Raw genomic sequence first — 25,532 nt, 5'->3', positions numbered from 1 at the left:
TGTCTAGATTTATTAACATCAATATAAATGTGGGAAATGCTAAAATGACTTACAATTTGCCAGCACCTCAACATTGGTCTATCATAAGAAAACAAAATTTGTTCAGGCTAACCCTGACATTCCTTGCAGCGTTGGCATGCAAAAACCAAAATAATGGGTTATAAACAGTCGGGAGCATGAAAAATCACGTTTCATCGGTGGCCAATCCAAGACTTTGCAAAACAAAAGGCTGGAAAATCAGATTTTTGTTTCTGTCACTGATAAGAGAACACTTGAATGTTTCCTAGGCTGCACTTTTTCAGAGATGCCTCAAACAAAGTGAAGAAATTCAAGAGATCCATGGACCGGTTGGACGGCTCGTCAATTCAATGAGGTTCTCTCATCATCGGCACGAATAGTTCATCTTTCAGCAGGTAAAGCAGAGGATAATGATTGGCAAAAAAGAAGCCTAATAAAGAAGCACAACTAGCCACAAACACAATTAAATGTAACAAGAACATTTCAAAGTGGAGTAACAAAGAAGCCATCCATGGCCTCAGAAGGACTAATCCCTGCGCTTCATTTGGTATCAGTGGAGTGTCTGCACAACTCACGTTTCATCTCATCACTGGCCAATCCAAAACATTTTTTTTTCTTTTAACGAACAATCCAAAACACTTGGGTGCAATACAAAAAACTTAAATTTCAGTGTTTTATTTCTGTGACTGTGAGAGTACACTCGAATGTTTCATATCCTGCCTTTCTCCATAGATGCCTCGAACAGAGTGGAGAAAACTCGATTAAATCGATGCAATGCCAACAACTGAAGATGCATTGCAGTTCTTGCAGAACCTGGCAAGAAAGAAGGAAGAGGCAGAAAGCAACTGCAATCTCTTGGGAACGAGAAATCAGAAAGTTCTGAATCAAGATAAAATCGGGTTGGATATGTTCGATGTATTATTTGAATCGATTTCAAATCAAATACTAGTTGCAGGTAAAACAGAGGATAATGGAAGGCAAAAAAAAAAAAACTACCCACAAACGCGGTTAAATGTAACATGAACATTTTAAACTAAATCCATGGCCTCAGAAGACTAATCACTGCGCTTCATTTAATTTCAGTGGAGTGTCTGCACAACTCACGTTTCATCTAATCACTGGCCAATCCAAAAGATTTTGGTGCAATACAAAAAGCTTAAAATTCAGATTATTTTTTTTAAAACATTTCTGTGGCTGGGCGGAAGAGCACACTCGGATGTTTCCTACGGCTCGAACAAAGTGAAGAAAACTCGATTAAATCGATGCAATGCCAATTACTGAAGATGCACTGCAGTTGTTACAGAACCTGGGCAAGAAAGAAGGAAAAAGAAGAAAGCAACTGCAATCTCCTGGGAACGAGAAATCAGAAAGTTCTGAATCAAGATAAAATCGGGTTGGACATTTTCAATGTATTAGTTGAATCGGATTTCAAATCAAATACTACGCAGTTATTCAAACTTCAGACATCTTCAAACCCAGTCCAAAATGTGCTTCAGTGTCTACAGCGTAAACAATCATCGGAAATTTGTTGTCAAATGAAAAAAAAAATACAAACACCACACTTATCAGAACGAGAGCTGATCGATCAAAAGGTAAGCAGCAGTAACATTCTTCTATCAGAGAGAAGAAAAAACCGAGCAGCATAGTTGCAGAGAGAGAGAGAGGGACAGGTGGACGCTGCAGATTGCTCCGCTCAGATAACAACGGCCCGGATTGTTTCGTCGCGCTCAAGGCACCCACATTCAAAGCTGCAGGGGCTTTTGCAGTATTTGCAGTTTTGGCAGTAGATAAAAAGGCAAAAAAAAGAAAAATATAATAAAAAAAGGAAATCACAAACCTTATCATTGGGGGTGCAATTAAATTACACTCCATAAATCAAAAGAAATCAACCTCCAGAAAGAAAAAAGAGTTTGCGTTTACAAAATTATCAATATATTTCAAAGGGCAGCTCATATCGAGAGGAACATGTGGTTGTAATCGTCTGAAACGTACATATTAATTATTCCACACAGGAACAGCAATCTGGTCCATCATTATTCAACCTAGTGTTTTGAACTAATCATTGGTGCCCCCCAAATAAAACCAAATCAAGGAATGTAGAACAAAGTAACAAAGCTGCTTGCATTGAACAGGTTGCAGCCAAAGAACAAGATCAACAGAACAGTTGTGCTGGTCCAAGATAGGTCCTGGCAAGAAGTGCAAATGTGGTGCTGATGTTTTGCAAGTTACTGTCCTCCAAAAGAAGAGCAGGGACCAGGGATGCAAAAGAAGCCCTACTACTGCAGTTTTGCCTGCAGAAGAACACAAACAGAGAGCCAAGCCCAAAGGGGGGAAAAAGAAGGGCAGCTTTATTGATCCTGATTTTCCTCCAGGACAGTGCAAGAGAAGCCAAAAAAGAGAAAAAAAAAAACTTGTTGGCTCTGAGTCTCTGACCAGGAGTCCTGGAGTAAGAGTGCGTCGCATGCATGCATGTCCATTGGCTTGGACAGATGGCTTGCACCTATTGGTAGGTTGGCCAGGTACCTGCCTTGAGATGCATTATTTTTTTTAAAAAAAAAAAGAGGATGGAGAAGTTGCCGATCAATCCACATATGTAGGGCCTCAAGAATGTATATTGCGAAAGATCAAGAAACGCGGAAGAACAAACTAAAGAGGCAACCAAGTGAAGAAATCGATCGATCAGAAAGATAGCAAAGAACCGAAGAAATGGAAAAAGAAGCAAAAAGAAGGGACGAGTTCTCTGGAAATATAAATTACCAGAAGATCTCACACTACTCTGGCCGCGTAGCTCATCCGCAGCAGCACATACGCTCAAGACATGAGATGATCACGCAGCACACACGCAGGGAAGGAAAAGAGATGAGAGAATATACAGTATATAACATGGCAAAAAATCCTGCCAAAGAACAAGGGGAGATGCTTTTCGCACTGGGCTAGCTTTGCATCGAACAAAAACGACGCAAATTAATGTTCATCCAATCCCAAGATCAAAACAACGCCGCACCTGCGTGTACCGAGTGCCTCAGATCTGAGCGTTTTTGTGACCAAATCACCATATATATGAGCTCAATCTTTTCATAGGCGAATGGGTAAACCAGGAGCAGCAAGAACCGCACACACGCACTCTCCGAAAGAAACAGCAAGATCTAGCAGATGAACACACACGCACGCACACGCAAAGAAACACCCAACCTGCACGCAGCACAGAAGCGCTCTGATGGCATATGCCACTCCATCTCTCACGAAGAGCACACCCGGAGGGAGAACCCACAAAACAATGGCAAGATAGATAGAAGAACAGATCAAAACCAGAAGGGAAAAAAGAAACCAACCAAAAGCTGGTTCTACCAGCCACTGCAACTGGAACATGCAGAGCTAGCAGAAACGAGATAACCATCATATATATCGGGTGGAGAGAAAGGAAGTGGTCAATATAAATAGGCGTAGGATTGGGTTGCCGCGGACGGCGCAGATCATCTGGGCGCATCGGACGGACGGCCCAGATGGCGCCAGATTTCGTCGCGGGCAAGAAGCCTCTCCCATCGATCCCTCTTCTCTGCTTTTTGTTCGTACGTACGTAGACGTGCCCTGACAAGTGGGGCATAGCTGTAGGACGGACTCACATCTCGTACTTACGTGGCCGCCGCGCCAATTCTTGTAGCGCAATCACATCGCCGCGGTCAGTTTATTAGACAATCATTATTGGCTTAAGTAACTTGCTGATGCAACTCTCTTATTAAGCCAATTTTATGTTGTCCTTTCTTTACGCTTATAACTTTGTAAGTTGTTTATCAGTAGCTTATTAATTATTCCCTCCGTTTCACAATGTTTCAACATCCTGTCATGAAGTACAAAAATTGTCCTTAAATTTACGAGGGTGTGTCATCTAAGCCCCTCAACTCTTAAAATACATTTTCGGATCCTCAACATTTCATATGAGCTAACATGACATGCCACAGTGGTGCCTATGTATCAGTGGGACTAACATGTTAGTCACATTATTGAAAAAAATTTAAATTTTTTTTTCTATTATACCTTGAAATTTCTAAAAATATTTCTTTCAATTTTATCTTTTCTCCTCTCCGTTTAAGAGGAGATAAAGATTATGTTTATTTTATTTTTTCATGTGACTGACATGTCGGCCCCACTAACATTTAAATCAGGGTTAATTGGATCCATGCCATTATAAATATATCGATTTAAAAAAATACCATTGTTATTTATGAAATCTATTGCGTGCCAGTAAAATTTTCTAAATTTTGAACTATGCCATCGCTGGCACGTTTTCTTTTAACATCCTCTTCCGTCTGTTGCTGGGCCCACTCATCAGATCATCTTCAACCTCCAGCTGCTGCATCCTCTCTCCTCAGTGAGAACCCTAGCGCAGCTTGGCCTCCAATTCGCTTCACTCAGCCATCCTTGTTCCCAATTGATTGAGGGGAATTACTCCTCCCAACTCCCTCTCCAATCCCCTCATAAATCCCCTTTCAATCAGAAGATACAGGGGCATCTCACCGTTGTTCCTTTCCGGCTCCAATGTGGCAAACCATGGGGGCTTCTCCTTGCTCCGCCGCATTCAGGAAGATGTGGCAAACTGTGGTCCAGTGTTGTGATTGGCCTTGTACCTGATGGATTTATTTTAGTCCATGTCTTGGATTTAGCTTTTCATGGATATTTGGATGGATTTTTTTTGTCCATGTGCTTGGATCTGATCTTTGCTATGGCTAAGGCTTTGAGCAATTCATGAGCAGAAACTAGAATCCATTGAGATGGTGCTTCGGCGAATTCATGAACACAAACTAGAGGGAGATGGAACCCCTTTCTCGACCACGGCTAAACTCGAAGTAACAGCCGGAGGTTGAAGATGGCCTGAGAAGTGGGCCCACCGATGATAGAAAGAGGATGCTAACCGTAAACGTGACGGTGGCATGGTTTAAGTTTTAGATAATTTCAGTGGCACGCAATATATTTCAAGAATAGTATAGTAGTGGTACTTTTTCGAATCAGCAAATTTATAATGATGTGAATATAATTAACCCTTCAATCTATACAACACTCATGATAAATTTGGGGACCCAAAAATATATTTTGAGTTGAAGGACTTGCATAATACTGTTACGTTTAACATGTAAGTTCCTATTTTTTTTTAAGAATATAATAAGTATAGTTCCATCTTGAATATAATAAGTGTAGTTCACTAATTAGTTTTTATTTTTTTTAGTGAATTCCACTTTGCACCCATTTTTCTTATCGTGATTGCATATTGGACCAGGATTTGCTAGCTAAATTTTGCATTGTACACCATCCAAATTTGCCAAAAGGTTACAGTTTGGACCATGGAAATGTGTTTAGGCTGCCAGGTTGCCGTCATGGTTCTTCGTCCCACCTACACGAGCATGAGTACCAGCCGCGACATCGGTAAATGAAGTCACTACGCAGACAATCATGCGAGATGCTACAGTGCATTTCATCCCAAAATCTCCAGTTTGGTCTTTCTAATCCATGCCACTGTAAGTCTCTGTTCATTCGTTCAACCAATCTTACCAAAATAAACCAAAATCAAATAATACAAAATCGAACAAAAAGGGAAAAGGCAGAAGCCGCAGCAAAAGCTGAGGCAACAACACGGAGCAAATAGAAACTGAGGACTGGAGGAGGAAAACCAAAGGGAAATGTAGTACTAGTGTTTTTAACCATTGGGAGAGAAGAAATGCAACAGCGTCTCTATAGGAATGCAGTGATTGCAGGCGTCACCATTATCGGCCTGAAGGCTAGGTTTTCGCCAGTAGTTTCCCTACTCTCCTGCGTCATTGAGTGCATGTCTAGTTCAGCAGCCACCACCAGCTAATCCCATTCAACACATGGCCACCGTGCCAACGCGTCGTCACCTACCGGCAAGAGGAGTGCGCTTGGAAAGGAGCTTATCGCAGCTTTCAACACCCACCTCATTGCGCTACCATTGTCTCTACCTCAACCAGGCTGATTAATGTCCTCCAATGGACCAGTCGTATCGCCGTTGCCTTCGTCCTCCCACCATGACAGTCTCATCGCTGCACCGCCCCACCTTGCCGTGCTACACCACGGTAGGCTCGCCGCCACACCGCTCAAACCTCCGCGCCGCGCTCGCCAGCCACGTGCCACTGTGCCGTGCTCTTCCATGCTCCTCGCTGGCCTCCCGCCACCAGCTGTGCTCCTCCGTGCTGGGGCCTTTCCCTGGGAGCCCTACCACGGGTGTTGCGCGCCTCGCCGGCCTCCACCACCGTGCTCCTCCCACTAGCCACGCGCCACCGTGATATTGCCGCCGGCCACGTACCGCCATGCCGGCCCCATTCCTAGCCGGCGTCGTCCGCTTCCTCCCATCTCCACCTTCCTCCCGGTGTTAGAAGCCCCATGCCGTCAACGCAGCGCCGCTGTTGAAACTGGATCTAGGAGCTCCAGATCCGGCACCACCGACGCCACCTTTGCTCCCATGGCCAACCTCCCCCACTATTTGTACCTCCACCTTGGGGAACGTCGCATTCACCTCTGGGAGCGCCTGATTCGTCGTGCCCTTGCCATCTCCGATCACCATGGTCCTGCTATGCCGTGTGCCGCTCTGTCCTCCCGCATCGAGGACGAGCTTCGCCGGATCTCGTTGTACCTACCGCCGCCTTCCCAGCTAGTTGCTCGGCTTTCTAGCAGTGAGGTGTCAAGGCTAGGGTTTTGCCTGCGCGAGAGCGACGTAGGGAAAAAGCTATTTAGACTGAATTTTGTATGAAATAGTTGAAGGTGATTCACATGTCCTTCATGGTAATGACACTTCAGTTCCTACTCGACAATTTAGGTTGATTCATATAAGCGATTTTCTGCTGTATGTTATGTATGCTCAGTTAACTCTTGAAGTAGAGCTAGTTTCTTGGTTTAGTATAGCACTAATTCAAACTGCTTTCTTGCATATTCTGTAGGATTGGAAAGCAATAACCAAAACAATTGGCGCCAATTTCATTGATAAGCAAGAAGCCAATTTTGAAACAAAATTCCAGCAAGAAGCTAGCCCCGCCTGATAGTGATCGCCTCGAAGAGCTGGAAGGACAGAGCAGTAGAGAACCCCCTACTCTGCAAGACACAAAAATCCAAATGTATAGAAAAAAGGGGGGAAAGGCAGGACCCCAAGTAAAAGCTGGGGCAACAAGGCAGAAAAAAGGGTTAATTGGATCCATGCCACTCCAAAATGTGGCAAATCAGAAAAATACCACCACTATTTGTCATATCGGGGCGTCAAACTACTATTGTGTTTAAATTGGATCCATGCCACTATATACCATATGCGCATGCTTTTCCAGAGTTTGAGCATACCATATTTTCGTATGGACCGCAATGTCCCCGCATCACTGGGTTGTAAGCCATCATGGTCCGGCTCGACCAGCTCACCATCCATTCCCAACCTCAAACCAAAACCCTAGATCCTGAAGGCGGCGACGACGGCTACCGCGACGTCGACAGCGACAACTGTCAGCGCGACCACAAATGGCGAGGAGGAGTTGGTCACCGCCAATGGAGGGATGAGTGCGCCAGGCCCTATGCCTATGCTCCCCTCGTCAGCAGCAGAGGCAATGGATCTGGGCGGATCCCTTCGACGCGTTACTTCAAAACCGTGAGTATCTTCCCCCTAAGACCTCTTAGTCGAGCTAGAATATGCTATTTGTGAGGTTATGGTACGCCCTGCTATGCACGATTTGAGTTTATTTGTCATTCGTTGGTAGGCACTAGTTCTCAGTCGATGTTAGTGTTCAAGTCTATGTGACAGTAGATTCTGATGGTAGGAAAATCATCAGTAAAGGTGACACTAGGCATTAGGTTATCGATTCAGAGAGTTTTTCCTTTTATTTTCTGATGAAAAGCATAAGGACTGGGTTTACTTGGGGTTCAAACCAATCTCCATCAGTGTGGTATTTTCACAAAACTATTGGTCAGGTTGTTAGGCTCCTAGGGGACAATGATCTGCCTGGTTTTTTCGAGATGTATGCAACTGAGGTGAGTTTCCACCTTATAGTAACAATTCATGAGGAAATACTAGATGCCACATCATATGTGTATGAGACCATTGTTGTCATTCCTCTAGAGAATCCCACACCAAGTGTTGGTTCTTGGCAAGCTGCAACTAATGTTGGAGGTTCTGCACAGCCTACAACAATGGAAGAAGATGTTAGAGAATCAGACATGTTTGACAATGAGGAGGAATATGTGGGTGTTAATGATGAGCACTTATATGTTCCTCCAAAACCTGCACAACCATCTGAAATCCCTAGCCAATCTTCTCAAGGCCCTTCTTCCCAGCCTTCTGCCACAAGGGTTGAAGGGCAATCTTCTTAGCCTGCTGCCACAGGGGTTGGAGCTCCTGAGGTAGAAGTTATTGATGAAGATCCCTAGCTTGTTAGAGTCATACATGATCTAGAGAATCCAAAAATTGAGAAGGATGCATTGTTCCCTGACATTATATCTTATAGAAAAGAAATTAGGCATTATGCAATTAAGAAAGGTTTTGAGTTTGCTAATTTGGAGACAGATCCAACAAGATTCATTGCTAAGTATCATGCTAAAGGTTGTCCTTGGCGCATTCGTGCTTCAAGAATCTATGACAGTAAAACAAATAAGGTAAGCAGTGTTTTATATGACATGGTTAAAGTTGAGTTAAATTGTTTCAGTTACTAATGAATGTCCATCATGCCATGTAGAATAAGGTGCTTCCATTTGACCATAATTGTGCATCAACAAAACTAAGAGAAGGGAAGATGGCTACACAAGGCTGGATTGCTGACATAATTGGTGACTGGGTGAAGAAAAATCCACAGAAGAAGGCAAAGGATGCCAAGGAGAAGTTGGAAGAACAATGAGATTAAGGCCCTGTTTGATTCAGCTTAGGATTATTATAATTTGGATTATTATGAGTAAGCTGAAACAAACAAGTAGATTATTATGATAGATTATTATAATCTATAAGCCAGATTACTATAATCTAATAATCTCCTCTGGAGGAGCTTTTTCCAGATTATTGGGTGGCTAAAGACCCACTACCCTTAGATGCCTTCAATAATCCAGAGAAACAAACAAGTCGCAGCTTATTTTATGTTAGCTTATTATAATCCAGCTTAGAGTAATCTGGTTTAATAATCTAGATTGCAATAATCTTAAGCTGAAACAACAAGGCCTAAGTTGAAGTATTCCAAGGCATGGTTTGGCATGAAGGTTGCACTGGAACAGATACGCGGGAAATTTGAAGAGAGCTTTCAATTGCTTTTCAACTGGAAGGCTGAAATGGAGAAGTCTCCAAGCAAGAAAATGTGTTTTAAGCGCATATTTGTAGCTCTAAAACCTTGCATAGATGGCTTTCTTGCTGGATGTAGACCCTTTATAGGTGTAGATGCAACTAAGTTGACTGGTAAATACACTGGACAGTTAGCTTCAGCCACTGTTGTAGATGGTCACAACTGGTTGTTTTATGTAGCATATGCAAATTTTCACTCAGAAACTGATGATAATTGGTTGTCCAGAAAGATTGGTGATATCAGCAGATGCTTGCAAGGGGTTAGAGAAGGTTGTTGATGCTTCATTTCCTATGCCTGTGGAGCATAGAGAGTGCATTAGGCACCTCTATTCTAACTTTTTGAAGAAGTTTCATGGTACTGTTATCACTGATCATCTGTACCATGTTACTAAAAGCTACACAAAAGAAGGCTTCAAATACCATATGGGTCAAATACATGTAGCCAAGCCAGAAGCAATACAGTTTCTTGAGAAGCATCATTCAAGGATATGGTACACATGTGGGTTTGGGGAAGGCAACAAGTGTGATTACTTGACAAATAATATGTCAGAGAGCATTAATGCTAAAATAAGAGGATTGAAAGAGTTGCTTCCACATGAATTAGTTGACTCCATTAGAGACTTAATCATGGAGAAGATGACCACTAGAAGAGAAGTGGCCAAGAACCTGGGTGATGAAATTCTTATGTCAGTGATGAAGCAGTTGAATGATTTGACTTCTCTTCTCAAGGTTGTTAAGGTGGCAAGGAGTGATGATGGCTTTGCAGAAGTCACTCTTGTTGATGCTGACAATATGACTAGAAGGCACACTGTTGATCTAGACAATCGCAAGTGCTCTTGTAGGGTTTGGCAAGTATCAGGTAAGCCATGCAGGCATGCATTGGCTTGGATATGTACTAACAGAGGAATAATTCAAGATTTTGTCAGTCCATATTATAGTGTGCAGATGTTTAGGGCTGCATATGCAGGTAGAGTTGCACCCATGACTCATAGATCACAGTGGCCAATAGTTGATCTTGGCTTCAAGGTGCATGCACTTAGGCAAAAGAGTGGTGCTCGAAGTCCTAGAGTACAGAGGATAAGGGGTTGTCTAGAGCCGGGAAGAAAGAAGGTGAAATGTAAGAGATGTCATGGATTTGGTCATTTCCAAAAGACATGCAAACAGGCTAGGCCTGGTGATGAACATGATATGGGCAGCTAATACACCCCCAGAAAAAGGTACATTTGTAGCCTTTTTCCATTTTTTGCCATGTTATGTTCTGTTTGCCCTAATTGAGTGCTTACCAATTTGGAGGAGGAGACAAGTGTCCAGGGAAGATGAAGCTAGCTTATCTGCACCAAAAAAGAAAAAGAAGACACCAACGAAAAAGAAGACACCACAGAAGAGGAAAGCTCTGGCTACATCTAGTGCACCACCTGTTAGAGTAATTAGAAGTTTATCTAGCTTGCTTGGTCTGTAATGCCAGCTTTATTCCAGCTTATTATGTTAAAACTAAGTATTTTGCTAAATCTATTATATTGATCTGTAATGCCAAGTATTGCTAAAGACTTGTGGAACATGGTCTGTAATGTCATATGTGAACATGCAGTTTATTCTGCTAAAACTCATTTTGCTGAGAACTCATTATGTAATATTTGGCCATAAGGTTGGCTATTCTTGTGAATTTAATGCCACCTATGAACATGCAACTATTTTTGTGAACATACAACTATTCCTGTGAACATGCAATATTTGGCAACGAGGTTAGCTATTCCTGTGAACATACAAGATGTGCAAATGTCTTACATACTGTGATCTGTGAAATAAAATTGAAATTGAGGTTATTGCAAAAAGGAAACTGCTACATTATTGGATCACTATCATTATTCAACATTTTAACTTAAAATACTCAACATTTCTGCATCACTTTTCATTGCCAAAATACTCAACATTTCTGCCACACAACATTTGATCACAGATTATGCTTCATTACATACAAAATAGGGGAGCAGGGGCTTCATTGAAGTACCAGAAGCTGACTTCTTTACAATACATCTCAACTTAGCTAATTTGAACAAATAACTAAGCTAACTATTACAAGGGACATCACTAACACAAGATAAAGTAATCTGGAACGGGTAATCTTTTCTTCTTCCAAATGTTTCTTCATCAACTTCAGTTCATTGTCCTACAAAATCAACCAGCTCAGACAACTTGCAATTTTGATGTTGAGCCTCATGTTGAGCCTCAGTTAACTGTTGCTGAAGCATGTCGATTCTTTCACCCAGATAATCTTGCACACCGGCCTGGCAGTATGCTACCATTTATTCAGCGTGCTCATTCAGTAGGTCTTCTCAAATCCATAAGTAGCATAAACCCTTCTTTTGCAAACACACACAAACACATACTCAGTTGGATCAATTGCACTGGCCAATTAACACAAGAATTTAACATTTCTTACCGATTTGCCGCACTGGAGCCATCACCGTCGAGGATTCCTCGGGGTGTTCAAAATGAGCGCCGCGGCGGGGACATCGCAAGCGCACTTCAATGTGGGGATGGAAGGAGCTAATCCCCCCGGTCGACGAACAACACTGCCGCTTGCCTGTGTGTCCTGCTTTTGCCTCGGTGAATCCATCCTCGTGTCGGCAGTCGTCGTCGTCGCCGTCGCCTGCGCAACCGCCTCCGATGCCGCCTTCAAGATTCTAGGGTTTCGGTGTGAGGTTGGGAATGGATAGCGAGGTCGCGCTGACAATCATCGCGGACGCCATCGTCGCCGCCTTCGAGATCTAGGGTTTTGGTGTGAGGTAGGGAATGGATGGCGAGCTCGTCGAGCCAGACCACGATGGCTTACAACCCAGCGACACGGGGGCATTTTGGTCCATATGAAAATACGGTATGCTTAAACTCTGGAAAAGCACACGCGTGTGGTATATTGTGGCACATATCCAATTTAGACACAATAGTAGTGGCACGCCTGCGATATGACGAATAGTGGTGGCATTTTTTTGATTTACCACATTTGCGGTGGCATGGATCCAATTAACCCAAATAAAAATCGGGAGGAGATAAACCAAAAGGAAGCAAAAAAGATTATAACCATTGTACTAGCTCACAGACCACAAACCAACCACCGCTTCCATGCGCTCCTGTGATGAGAGGCGTGGGTGCCTATGATGGCTACAGATTACTGAAACAGATCATACGGCCTCAATTAATCCTGTATTACAGCGCTGCTGCTTAATCGCATGGATGGCAAGCATAAAACAGGTAATAGTAGGATCCTAGCCTTAGTTATTTTCTTTGGGAAAAAATAATTTCAAACATGCAATCTAATTCCTAGTGTCAAAAGAAAATGTCTACTAGGAGCTCTACAAAATTTGGGTGCGATCAAAAATCAAAACCAAAAAGTGCCTAAGTGGCACCAACGAAAACACACCATGTAGAGACATTTTGCTGCATTAATTATCCACAGATTCAACTCATTGGAACGTTGTTTCGTCATGACACACTCATAAGGTTTTAATTAGTGATAACAAACGAAGGATATATGCCTGCAATTCTAGCGCTCATTGCAACATGGAAACAATCCACAAGACAACGATCGCCTGCATTGCGTCGTGTCACTGTTACGAGTGGGCAAAATCACGCGTCGTTTCTCTCACATAGGCACGTACCGAATCGGACTAACCGGCCACCCCCGTATGCGCATAGCACGGTGCATGTTATGTGTGTACGTCGTCAAACCGTACAACACCATGCCCTAGCTCGGGCAAAACCACGAGACCTCTGCTGTATGCGCGTAGCCTTTTTGCCGCTTTCTGCGCCGTGGCCCGTGGCAGTAGCAGTAGGCAGGGAGAGAGAGAGAGAGAGAGAGAGAGAGAGTGTGTGAACATTTTCACGAATTCTCTCGCGCGCTCCCCCACAGGGGCGGATCCAAGAATGAATTTTTTTTTTTTTTTTGGGGGGGGGGGGAGTGTCAACATACTGGAAACACCGACATACTCTACCCTTGCCATTTTTTGTTGCCTTATGTTCTCATCATCCTCTGCAGTAGGGGTACTGCTGCTGCCACTCGAATAATAGTTGAACAATGTTCTTTTCGACATGCTGCGATTCAGTCTAGACAAACAAAATGAATAAGTGCTAAATCAGGTGCTAAACTGCTAATGGATTGAATCATTCCAAATTTCCAATTAAGTAATCACTAATCACAATTACATTACATATTTACATACCTTTTTTTTGTTTAGTTGTTTTGCAGCCGCCGGCCTACTGCTGCTCGCCTATGGGCTGCAGGCTGCGGGCTGCTCTTGCTCAGCTGCTCCGCTGCCTCCGCAAGCTCCCGTGGCGGTGTGGCCTGCTGCTGCTCCTTTTGATGCTCGTGCGGACTCACCGCCGCGTGCTCCGCTGCTCACGAGGTCGTGCAAGCTGCCGCCACACGCTTCCACATGCTGCTTGCCGGTCCACCTCGCCGGTGCCGCCGTGCCGCCGACCCCCTCGCTGCTCGCCTCTTGCGCCGCCGCACGGGGTCGCCCCAATGGCTGTTAGGGATTTGGGGGTGGGGATTGGGGAAATAGGTAGTTGGGCTGGGGGCTAGATGTGGCCTGTTGGCCTGCAACAAATTTTCTCTGTGAGTAAGATGAAAGCCCAATAGCTTCCCCTTGGCCCAATTTCGCGCTTTCTTCAACCTCCAGCCTCCAAAGACCTTCACAGCAGTCACACTGCTGCTTCCTTGGCGAAATTTTTGAGGGGGGAGGGGGGGGGGGGGGGAGGGCGGCTCAAGGGGTACTCCATAGGTTCGGAGAGGGTAAGGGGAACTCAAGTCCCTCCTGCAACCACGTTGAATCCGCCCCTGCTCCCCGGGATCCACTGCTCATTCGGAGAACTGTGCGGCCACAAAGGCCTCGTTTGTTCTGCAACCTGTCCAGCTGCAGCTGCATCTGCTTTTCTTTCACATGGGCAACAACAAAAAAGAGGAGAGACGAAGAGAAATCCCTCTCACATGCTATATGGCCCCTAGAATAGTAAGCTAGCAGACAAACATGCTGCTGCTCCACGACCATGAGATCAGATTAATGTGCAGCAGCAGCTAGCTCTGCAGCGCAGCAGATCATAGATAAATGGATAAAGAGAGGGGCTTCGTTTCACGGTACGAGCACCTGCTTTGACTGTGCCGTTTTCGGTTGCACCCCTTTAATGGCAGCCCCAGATTGGAGTAGAAGCAATCGAACATGCATCATGCATGCACGGAATGGGAGGCATGCAGAGATTCTTTTGTGTCCCCCTGGCTTGTTGCACACATCGACCACCAAGCTGCTACTTATACCAGTGTAGTATCGGGCTGCTTCTACTTCTAGTTGCACATAGCGCATAGGACACAACATGCAGTAGGGAAATTTAATTAGCCCGGCCCGGTCCATCCGACCAACCCTAGGACGTCATCACGCCACGGACGGATGGATTCGAGGGCCGGGGGCGACGTCTCGCCCGGGCCCGCGCTAGGAGACAACTGGCGGCAGAGGGGGCCGGTGACGCTGGCGGTGAGGAAAAAGAAAAAATAAGGGGAAAGAAAGAGAGCTTGGTGTCTTGCCATTTCGGTGAAAGGACAGCACGCAGGAAAGTGGCAAAGATATGAGGGATGTATAATAAACTTTTCTAGCCAGATCTGAGGTGCCGGGTCGAACGACCCATTTGCCCATGTCTACCGGCAACACAGCCAGAGGATGTGGAGACCGAGAACAGACTCATTTTTTATCGATACCAGACTCATTTTTGACCGTAAATAGAGCATAGCAGTGTATTGCAGCTTCCACCACCACCCTCCCCCTCCACTCCGGTCACCGGCGCCGCGCCGACCTCGTCGTCCTCGGCGTCCTCCCCAGCAGCGCACCAACATCGCCACGTCCGCCATCACCGATCTTCTTCGTCCCCGTCGTCCTCCTCGGCAACTAGCACAACTTCCTCGCCACCTTCGTTCCCATCTTCCTCCTCGGCCGCCTTCACCGACCCCTTCATCCCGTCAATGGCAAGCTATGGGAACCACGTCGTTCGTGTTCTTCACCATCATCCTCGTCGTTCGTGTTCTTCACCATCATCCTCCTCTCCACCGGCTTGTTCTTCGCAGCGGATGCATACCCACCGGTACGTTACGTATTGATAATACAGTCATCGACCTCCTCGCCCTCCAAAGGCTGCAATTTTAGAGGTTCTCGGTGAGATGGACAACCGGTCGAATACGTTGAGCACAGGCACTCCATGCTCCTCGCACACCAGCCGGGCGATGCCTCTTGTTCACTGACTGTCACGGCCGAGTGTCGAGATCTCCTATCATGGGCATCGTGCTCACTGTCATGGGCATGGGGGACTAGGGAGGCCCAGTTCCAGGAACAACAAGTTTGGACCTTTTGGCTTCGGCTTCATCCAACGTCAAAAGCTCGGAACATGGAACTCGCCATTCCAGGGTGCCGTCGGTGATACCATGAAGAAGTTAAGTCAGAATTATGCAGGTACCTATCACTATTGGCTAGCTATGTCTGATGGATGCCTTTTAATTTATTGGCTAGCTATTTCTGATTAATGCCTTTTAATTTGTGTGATATCATGAATGCTAGTGTTGCAGTAACAGACGTATGATTTTATAAATGAGGATACAACAAACTAATCTACTTATAAAACAAAAAAAAAATTCTAATTATTATATAATATTATCTCTAATGAAGTATAAAAAAACCAATATATCATAAAAATTGGACAAGAAATATACTAAATCTTATTTTTATCTCTAGATCCCATTGTAATGCATAGACATGTAACTAGTAAATAAATAGAATGTCACAACTCACTTGAACAATATATATATAGCATTATGATCATTGGATTCATAACAATTGTCAATCTCTAATTCGTCCATAAAAAAATTTATATGATTATATATCGTTCAATAGCATTAATATTTATAGCATTCTAGATTATGTTTAACAAAAATATCTTTCCACTTGTTAAGTAACTAGTCAGGTATCTTATATAAATACAATATCATTAACAAAGATAATACTTATTGTTTACTCATGTAAAAACATAGATAATATCTATTACGGAGCACACACACATGACTTACCTGCTAGTATTCATGTGCAAGTAATAGTGTTGGTTGTAGCAATATTATTATCAAAAATAAATAAGAATTAGAAAACAAGAAGAAGATGTAACAATAGAAAAATATAAGGGTAAAGTTTTAGTTTCACACTATATTACGATGAAGAACAATTTTAATAATATTAGTATATTATCGATTAATGTGAGTATATACCGTACTATGGAGGTGAGTAACTTTTCCACACGTGTGTTTGAGCTAGTGACTAACCTCCTCTTTTTCTTACATTCTTTCGAAGTTCTCCTAACGTATTTGGTAAAAAAATGTTTTATTTTGAATGAAATAAAGAAACAATTTGACTAGATTATTTTTTAGAGAGAATCCATTGTGTGTCGCTGACTTTGTCCCTATTCTATAATATGCCACTGAGTTGTCAAGTTATACAATATGCCATCGTATTTTGCTTAACCTCTAATACCGTCGCCGTCCATTTAGACTCCGTTAATACTGTATAATTTTGTCCCAATAACCGAAATATCACAAGGACGGAAATTCCAGAATTTGGCCGAAAATTCCGAAATATCATATTATAAACAAGGCAAACAAGTTGCCCATCTCAAACTTTGGAAGTTTTACAATCTAATATTTGGAATTTTTTGTCCCAGGGCTATTTCGATCATTATGATAAAATTGTACAATAGTAATGGAAGCTAACTAGACGACGATGGTATGTTATAGAAGTTAAGCAAAGTACAATGGCATATTAGAACTTGACAAACCCAGTGACATATTGTAGAACAAGAATAAAATCAGTAACACACAATGGATTCTCTGTATTTTTTTTTTGGTTTTTCAGTTCATTACCTATCTACTATCGTGCGACATTTTTACAAAAAGTTAAATCTTATACTATAAGCCCATATCTTACACACTAAATTACATATACTTATAATATAATTTTCAAATTATACAATGCCCTATTCACATTTTATAGGAGAAATATGAAAAATGATTTATTATCTATTTAATTATGAGAAAAAAATATTAGTCCAAATTAACGTATATGTAGAAAAAAATAATATGAAAGAATTACGGAAATATCTACTGATATAGTCATCGTATATCATGCAGTAAGAAAAGGAGACCACATTTGAATGCTTTATTGTTGAGCAAAATTGACGGTTAATTTTATTCTAACCATAATTAATCAACATGTGTTAGTAGAAATCCGTATCTTCATGCATCAACATATCATGAGATTATTAGTAATAGCTATGTACATCCATCTCCAAGTCTGGTGACGCACCAACCACTCTGCACACTAACTCTCTCTCTCTCTCTCTCTCCCTATTTTTTTCCCTCCGACAGTTGGGGAACCGCTAGATCTAGCAAGGAGTCCGGATTTAGCGTCTCCGCTCTTCATCGGGTCAACTCTTGTCTCCCTGAGTCCCTGCAAGCCCGACACTAGCGACCTCAATGGCATCTATAACAATAGTGTGCATGACGAGAGGGGAGGAGAAAAAAAAGGGTGGCTCATGGAGGGTAACAAGAGTGTGGTTGCGCATGCAAAGGCGGAGAGGGGGAACGATGGTGGCTCATGGAGAAGAGCAGTGGTGGTGGTGCGTAGAGTGATGGTTAGTGGTTGTTGGTGGTATAAGGATTTTGTTGTCGACACAATCGCTAACCGAGTTTGTTAATTTTTGGTATGTGGGCCACTAGTCTTATAAAGAAATAGTTAGTTTTAAAGTAGTAAAAATATTGAGATAAAAGTGAGAGTACTCGTCTGGGGCTTTTAACTTTTTACCACTTTTAAGATATGGTAATTAAGGATTTACCACTTATAATCTATGATACGTGGGGCTTCATGTGTCTATAACATATAGGTCTAGTGGCAAATTCTTAATTACCAATAGTTAGAGTGACAAATAGGTAAGGATGTGACTACGACGAGACCCTTGCTGGTTAGGCATATCCAACGACCTCACTTTAGATGCTACTAGTATACTCAATAGTGCATGTCTTTTTTTTCTTATAGAGTTTTATCTTAAATTACTTATTTGATCTATGATCCGATTATATCGTTGTGTTCGTTGTAATTAAATCTTTACAACAAGATCTTACATGATTATATTATGATAAAAATATCTATGTTGTAAATTACTTTTATTATATGTAAGTTACTTTATCATATATATATATATATATATATATATATATATATATATATATATATATATATATATATATATATATATATATATATATATATATATATATATATATATTCAAATTACTTTTTGATATAACCTCTTTAATAACTTATATATTTTAAATCACGTATTATTCAAGATCTATTTGCATCATTGTGCTCTACATAAAATATGTGACAAAACAAGATACATGTTGAATATATTTAAATATTTTATTAATATAAAAGTAATTATTTAAATTGTAGAAACAATTTAGCTATGCAACAGAAGTAACTCTTTGTAATAGAAGTAGTTACATTGTGACTGAGTTGGAATAAAAAACTACGTAGAGTAAATTCACAAGTAAAGTGTAGAGAAAATTTTTAAGTAAATGTATTTATGAAAATAAATTAATAAAGTCTAAAATTAATTTGCATTAATCATAAAAATAACTTAGCACAAAATAGAAGTAAGTTGTTACAATATTAGAAGTAAATTCATTAGAGAGAAAAATATGGTCTATGTAAAAATAAATTTAAAGTCCATAAATTATAGAATTGACTAAAAAAATAATCAAAACAATCAACTTAGAGCATGATGAATGTATAAGAAGTAATTTAGTCAAATCTAAAAGTAATTCATAAATATGATAAAAGTAACTTACATATATAATAAAGTAATTTACATACATAAATAATTTTTCATTGTAATTTAATCATGTAAGATTTTGTTGTGAAGATTTAATTGCAACGAACAAAATGATGTAATCGGATTATTGATCAGATAAGTAATTTGAGAAAAAAAACTTTATAAGAAAATGGACAAAGACATGTATTTCTAATAGAAAAAGGGAATACATGTGTATGTGCAGTAGGAGTAGTACTTATATTATATCTCCGACTCCGAGTATCTTCCCCTTCCCTTCCCTTGGCGGCGTAAATGAAAGAAGGGAAATCTCCCGTCTCTTTGTCTCCTGCCAAGACGAGTCGCGGCTGAACAGGGGAGGGGCCGCGATCTCCATCTGGCGGGCAGAGCAGGGGACGGGAGGGGATCCTGGTGAGCCTCTTCCTGATTCATCTCTCTCTCTCTCCCTTCGGGACTAGTTTTGTCTGGAATTCGCTTGCGTTCGTTCGTTAACCCTAGCTTCTCCTCTAGATCTGGAAGAAGCTCTTCTCTTAATTTCAGAGCCTTAACCTTAATACAAGTAACCGTTTGTTTGTTCCCCGAAATGTTTGTGAACCCCCCATGTCCCAAGTTGGATCCGCCCCTGTAGTGTTGGTGGATCATGGTTCCGTTTGTCGCTAGATTTTCTTTACTTGGCTTAACATAATGCATGTTCCAGTGGCTATTCTGTTTGATTTCTGATGCCTGGTGATATAGAACAACATTTTCACATTGTGCTCTGTATTGTATATTGAAGTTGTTGTTATGAGATGAGCTGATGGGGAAAGATAGAACACGGTTCATGCAATCAGCGTGCATTGTTTGGCTAGCATTGTTTGTCGTTATATGGCTTCCTGCAAACGCAACATAAGTCTGTTGTGTATTCCTAACAATTTTCTTCTCGCGCAGTAGCTTTATGAAATATCTGGTGGTTACAGCATGACTTGGTAGCTATTTCTTGTGCTTATGCGTCTAACATCTGTCAAACCTTTCGCAATAAATTATTTTTTTTAAAAAAGACACTTTCCTTCTATGCAGTCACTTTCTTTTGTTTATAAAATAATAAAGAAATTAGAATGAATCTCCATTGGTTGGACAACGACACGATTTCCATCTCTGTGTATATCACTATCCTTTCATGTCACAATTCTGTCAACTCTGGGATCTTATTTTGGTTGCTTATTCTTTATTTTCAGATATAATACCAAGATAATACACCTGCTTGTCAAATGATGATGGGTTTGCTAGCGTTTGAGAGCAACCAAGGGCTCTGGAATAGTGGATATTATTCCCAGCTGTTTGGGATTGGAGGAGTTATGGTCACTGTCGCCATTCTTTGGTTATCGACAGGCTACTTTGGAGGAATTGGTGCTCCTTTTGCCCCATATTTTTGGCCATATCTAGGACAACTTCCAAAGAAGAAGGAACGGAAAAGGCCTGTGAGAGTGTACATGGATGGATGCTTTGACCTCATGCACTATGGCCATGCAAATGCATTACGGCAGGCCAAGTTGTTGGGAGATCAACTTGTAGTGGGAGTTGTTAGTGATGAGGAGATTGTGGCGAACAAGGGTCCACCTGTGCTTTCAATGGAAGAGAGGTACTGCAGAAAATAGTTCTTGTTTTGTGCAATACACTATCAATTTCTCCTTAAAATTATGCTGTTGATGTTAGCAGTAGGATTACAAAATTGACTGGGAAAGCTTGTAGAATCACCATCTTATCATTTGATATCCAAAACATTTAAAAGCTAGAGTTCTAGACCTCTTGGAATTGGCAGTCATGGAATTACACAATCTTCAATTGTACATTAACTCTAAAATGTAGGTTTCCTTGGCTCCTTGCTAGTATTGTGAGGCATGCTATAAAATATTCTGAATTCATTTTGCTGAAGTACTCTATTATGTTATTGATGATCGTTGATATTGTCCTCTCGAGATTATAAATTGCCTTGTCCTAGGTTATTTTAATATTAACCGCAAATTCTCCTTTAGCTAGATGTACAATATTCTGGTTCCCCATTGACTTGCTATTTCTGTATAGGTTGACACTTGTTAGTGGATTGAAGTGGGTGGACGAGGTCATTCCCAACGCGCCCTATGAGATCACGGAAGAATTTATGAATACCCTCTTCAATAAATATAACATTGATTACATTATACATGGAGATGATCCTTGTCTTCTACCTGATGGAACGGATGCTTATGCGTTGGCAAAGAAGGTTGGACGCTACAAGCAAATCAAACGCACTGAAGGTGTCTCAAGCACTGATATAGTCGGTAAGATGACCACATGGTTCAGTATCGACACTATTCTTTTGGGATTTAATTCTCTTGGTGGCCATCAATGTCATATATTCTCAGTCTATTGTGATCTTAATGTGGGAACTGTATTCTTTTTCCACCCAGGGAGGATACTACTGACATTCAAGCAGAAAGAGGCTGGCAGTATGGAAACTACCACAGATGCAAATCAGAACACTGGAGCAACATGTGATAAAGTGAAAAGTCAGCTATCCAATTTTCTTCCAACATCTCGCCGGATAATGCAGTTTTCAAATGGACAGGTATGAAATTTTAAGGAACTCTGATTTTTCTCACTTGTGTTGGGGCTAAGGTTACTCAACATTCTTATGGTTCCATGTGAGTGTTCTTTATTTAGCATGGTTATGGATAAAAAATAACTCTGAGCTAATCTGACTGATCACACACATTAATGATAATACACCCGTATGTATTGTTTCAATCTTGGTCATGAATGATAATGTTGACAGTATAAAGTTGGTAATTTTCGTACATATTTCTATGACATGTCAGTATGTCACTCTATTGGTTTTATTGAACAATATGCTCATATGCACTCAGGCTCCTTCGCCAGGTGCTCGCGTTGTGTATATAGATGGTGCTTTTGACCTTTTTCATGCCGGCCATGTTGAGGTAATTTTTGTGGTTCATGTTATCATTTGCCAATAATTTTACCATAATTCACCCAGTGGTTCACATGTTCCAGAGTTTAAGTGTATATTGTTTTTGTTTAATGCAGATCCTCAGAAGTGCTAGGCAACTTGGTGACTTCCTTCTTGTTGGTGTCCATGATGACCAGGCAATCAGGTACTTATTTGGTATCGGAAACTAGTTAATAATAAGCGAACGTAAAATACATTTGAGACCAATTCATGTTATGTGACTCTTTTGTAAGTTCATATAAGATGCTTATGCAAATTAAATGTCCAGGGATAGAAGAGGGTATCGTCCTATCATGCACCTCCATGAGCGTACTCTCAGTGTACTTGCATGTCGCTATGTTGATGAAGTTATAATAGGTGCCCCATGGGAGGTTTCAAGGGATATGGTATGTTCACATATGTTTAGCTATGTTTGCGTGAATAGGTTTAAAGAACTATTGTAGTGAACACAATGCAGTGTCATGACATCTTTTTGACAACTGAATAAGCCCTCACACTTTCTCTTATCAAATGATGCAGATTACCACATTTAACATTTCATTGGTTGTGCATGGGACAGTAACCGAGGGTAGTTCTGTGGTAAGCACTTAATCTTAATCTAATTACAGGTTGAAAGATTACCATAATGAGTTGCCCAATTTTCCTTGGAACTTAACGAATCCATGCTGCAGGTCGGTATTGATTCATACGCTGTTCCAAAGAGCATGGGTATCTTCCAAACAATCACAAGCACCAAACCTATAACAACAGTTTCAGTGGCTACCAGAATAATCGATAACCATGAAGCTTACAAGGTACATTTTCTGTCTCAGGGATTTACTTTATGAATAAAAATAATTTGTGTTTTGGTCTGCTTGATCAGTAGTATTTTCTCTACTTTACATTATTGCTGTATTCTTTCTGTAAACAGAAAAGGAACTTGAAAAAGAAGGCAAGCGAAGATAGATACTACACACAAAAGAAATTTGTCTCTGGAGATTAATGGCTCAGAAATATCGTGGCACTTATTTTTGCACTAAAACAGAGGGGGGACGGCATGCTGCCACATTTATTCAAGATAATTCTACAACAGAGATTTCAACAGTTACTCGGCTATAGAAAGGTCATAGTCAGTTATAATTGATGGCCATTCAGCATGGGAACCAGCTCAAGGAACTAAATTAAAAATCTGCCGTCGCCCTTTTGGCAGGAAAATCCACTTAACAGCCAGAATTCACATACATGATTCTTTTTTTCTTTTTACTTTTGTTGTCCCTGGAGGGGACAATATTCATAGCTGAACAGGTGCTCAGCAAACCATTGTTGTATACTTGTATGTTATTACTTAACAGTGTGTGGAGTGATTAGAGTTGCATACTCCCTAATTGTACCAAACGACACTTATGAGACAATGAGCTGTGCGATGACCGTGGTCTATTTCATTTATTTCATTTGCCCTGTCTGAGAATTTTATGTTCACTTTGTTTAATCCATCAAATTTCTGATACTAAATCAGGGAATGCTGAAGATGAATTTGTGTTTTGAGATGAAATAATTGGACACATGACATTCTGGTTAAGGGCAGTAGGCGACTAAGGCTCTCCAGGCTTCTGTCCGTTCAACAGCATCGTTACACTAAACATGGTTTTCTTTGGATATTTTATGTAATTTCTCACAAAACAATACACGAAACTCATCTGAAAGAGAGAATCTGCAGATGAATTTCACATTGCATACTCTTAACCATCAAATCAGCATACATTGCTCCGACAAATACTAGTCTGGATCAGCACATTGTGGCATATGACAACATGGATTTGGAAACACCCTATGCTAGTCACATGCTAACGTTAACAAGTTCAGAGTTCAGAGCAACTTGTAGGAGTTTGTCATTTTTACTCCCCCCAATACAAGTTCAGAGCAACTTGTAGGAGTTTGTCATTTTTACTCCCCCCAATTCCAGCAGCCTCTTACAGTTCAGAAGAAACCTGCATGGTAGGAACCAATCATTTCAATTAGCCAAAAAAAAAAAGAAAATACTTATAAAGTGATATTTCACTCCCCAAATATTTCAAATATCCAGCCCACATGTATTCATAAATACTAACTGAAGAAATAAAAAATCAAAATCAAGAACACCATGGTCCTTCAGCTCGATCTACTACTCTACTTACTACCAGAATCCTGATTCCTGAAGGCTATTTTTTCACAGGTAAAATCATCATCAACATGGCCTAGCTAGCATCGTCTGCTGTTCACTAACCTGACCGGAAATGAGCCTGCTGACACGGCGCCGCCTGAGGCTGCCGCTACCGGAGCTGAACCTCGACGTCCATCGGCGCCGCGGTGGCGGCTTGGTCTGCTCTGAGTGGCGGCGTTTCTGAAGATGACATCTCATATGCAGTGTTCATAGTGTCATGGGTAGTCTCTTGGCCCTGAGTTGGTAGCATCCATGATAAGGCCATGGTTGGCACATTAGGATCAAGTTGAACACCTGCTGATGGTTTCTCTTCCTCCATCATGTCTGGAATCTCACCATCCTGATGACAGAAAGAAGAGATGAAACATTAGAACTCATGGATTAAATGTTTCAATTGCCCTCAAAACATGAACTGAATTGAATGCCTCAGTTTATGTTCTTGGTTTCCACTGTGAATTGATAATGGTTTTAGGTTTTTGAACAATTCAGGCAGATTATAGATTGAGGTGAGTATAGTGAATCAACCATGGAATCTTGCCATGTTGATGATCTCATGCTTTTCTACTATTTAGCCCAAATTCTGCTAGCTTCTAACACGATCTCGTAAAAAAGAAAAACTTATGTATATTAATTAGTACAGAAGAGTGAGGATTGGACAGCATTTGCCAATTGCTATTGCCATACCTGTAATTTGAGCCTCTTAGGATCAAGAAAGATGGACAATCCATTGTTGGCCACCTCAGCATGTTCTTTCCTCTTCATGTTCATTGCCACAAGATTAGCCATCTTCTAAGCTATGATGATAGCCTCAAGACAACCCAGGACAGCTAATGATTTGGAGTCTACTAATTAACAGAATTCAGCCAACTTATCTCTTGTGAACAGAAAGAGTTGACTAGGCAACCAAGATGACTTGGATCTTGATGGTTCCTTGAAGTTCAGTTGTAACAACCATGGATGTTATTATGGTGTGTTTGTGTTGACTAATTCAAGTTGACTTTGCACGTTTACAATGACTAGAGAGAGTACTTTACCCTTAGCTTCTTTTTTTTTTCCATTCCTACGGTTGTTTGTTGGCAAATGAAAGGCCTGTGTAAAACAGAAAAGGGTCAAAGATAACTGTTCTTTGTTATTATCCC

General features: G+C 41.4%; 2 protein-coding genes, 2 long non-coding RNA genes and 2 other non-coding genes across 6 annotated transcripts; 2 read left to right on the top strand and 4 right to left on the bottom strand.

Moving 5' to 3' along the window:
• Positions 1-530: 530 nt before the first annotated feature.
• LOC112936739 (small nucleolar RNA Z163/Z177 family) lies at positions 531-614 on the bottom strand. The gene has a single exon (XR_003239164.1). It is a non-coding gene; the product is annotated as a small nucleolar RNA Z163/Z177 family (small nucleolar RNA).
• Positions 615-1,060: 446 nt separating this feature from the next.
• On the bottom strand, positions 1,061-1,143 carry LOC112936741 (small nucleolar RNA Z163/Z177 family). Its single transcript, XR_003239165.1, has one exon. It is a non-coding gene; the product is annotated as a small nucleolar RNA Z163/Z177 family (small nucleolar RNA).
• An 8,094-nt stretch (positions 1,144-9,237) lies between these two features.
• On the top strand, positions 9,238-10,522 carry LOC136353537 (uncharacterized). The gene is made up of 3 exons (XM_066304544.1): positions 9,238-9,436; positions 9,549-10,181; positions 10,290-10,522. Exons 1-3 carry the CDS (start codon positions 9,238-9,240, stop codon positions 10,520-10,522), a joined length of 1,065 nt encoding a protein of 354 aa, XP_066160641.1.
• A 679-nt stretch (positions 10,523-11,201) lies between these two features.
• LOC107279000 (uncharacterized) lies at positions 11,202-13,850 on the bottom strand. Its single transcript, XR_001540362.3, has 3 exons — positions 13,540-13,850; positions 11,763-13,423; positions 11,202-11,679 (listed from the first exon to the last, which is right to left on the bottom strand). It is a non-coding gene; the product is annotated as an uncharacterized lncRNA (long non-coding RNA).
• Positions 13,851-19,515: 5,665 nt separating this feature from the next.
• On the top strand, positions 19,516-23,644 carry LOC4348512 (ethanolamine-phosphate cytidylyltransferase). Its single transcript, XM_015759496.2, has 10 exons — positions 19,516-19,642; positions 20,446-20,849; positions 21,293-21,528; positions 21,658-21,815; positions 22,114-22,185; positions 22,292-22,359; positions 22,483-22,600; positions 22,734-22,793; positions 22,886-23,008; positions 23,125-23,644. The coding sequence occupies exons 2-10, from the start codon at positions 20,479-20,481 to the stop codon at positions 23,194-23,196; spliced, it is 1,278 nt and encodes a 425-aa protein (XP_015614982.1). The 5' UTR covers positions 19,516-19,642; positions 20,446-20,478; the 3' UTR covers positions 23,197-23,644.
• A 172-nt stretch (positions 23,645-23,816) lies between these two features.
• On the bottom strand, positions 23,817-25,314 carry LOC107277328 (uncharacterized). Its single transcript, XR_001540866.3, has 3 exons — positions 25,078-25,314; positions 24,457-24,733; positions 23,817-24,181 (listed from the first exon to the last, which is right to left on the bottom strand). It is a non-coding gene; the product is annotated as an uncharacterized lncRNA (long non-coding RNA).
• Between the last annotated feature and the right edge of the window lie 218 nt (positions 25,315-25,532).

Source organism: Oryza sativa, chromosome 10, assembly GCF_034140825.1.
Source record: "Oryza sativa Japonica Group chromosome 10, ASM3414082v1".
NCBI lineage: Eukaryota > Viridiplantae > Streptophyta > Magnoliopsida > Poales > Poaceae > Oryza > Oryza sativa.
The sequence above is the reverse complement of the archived record's forward strand: the minus strand, read 5'-3'. Positions and strand labels throughout refer to the sequence as shown.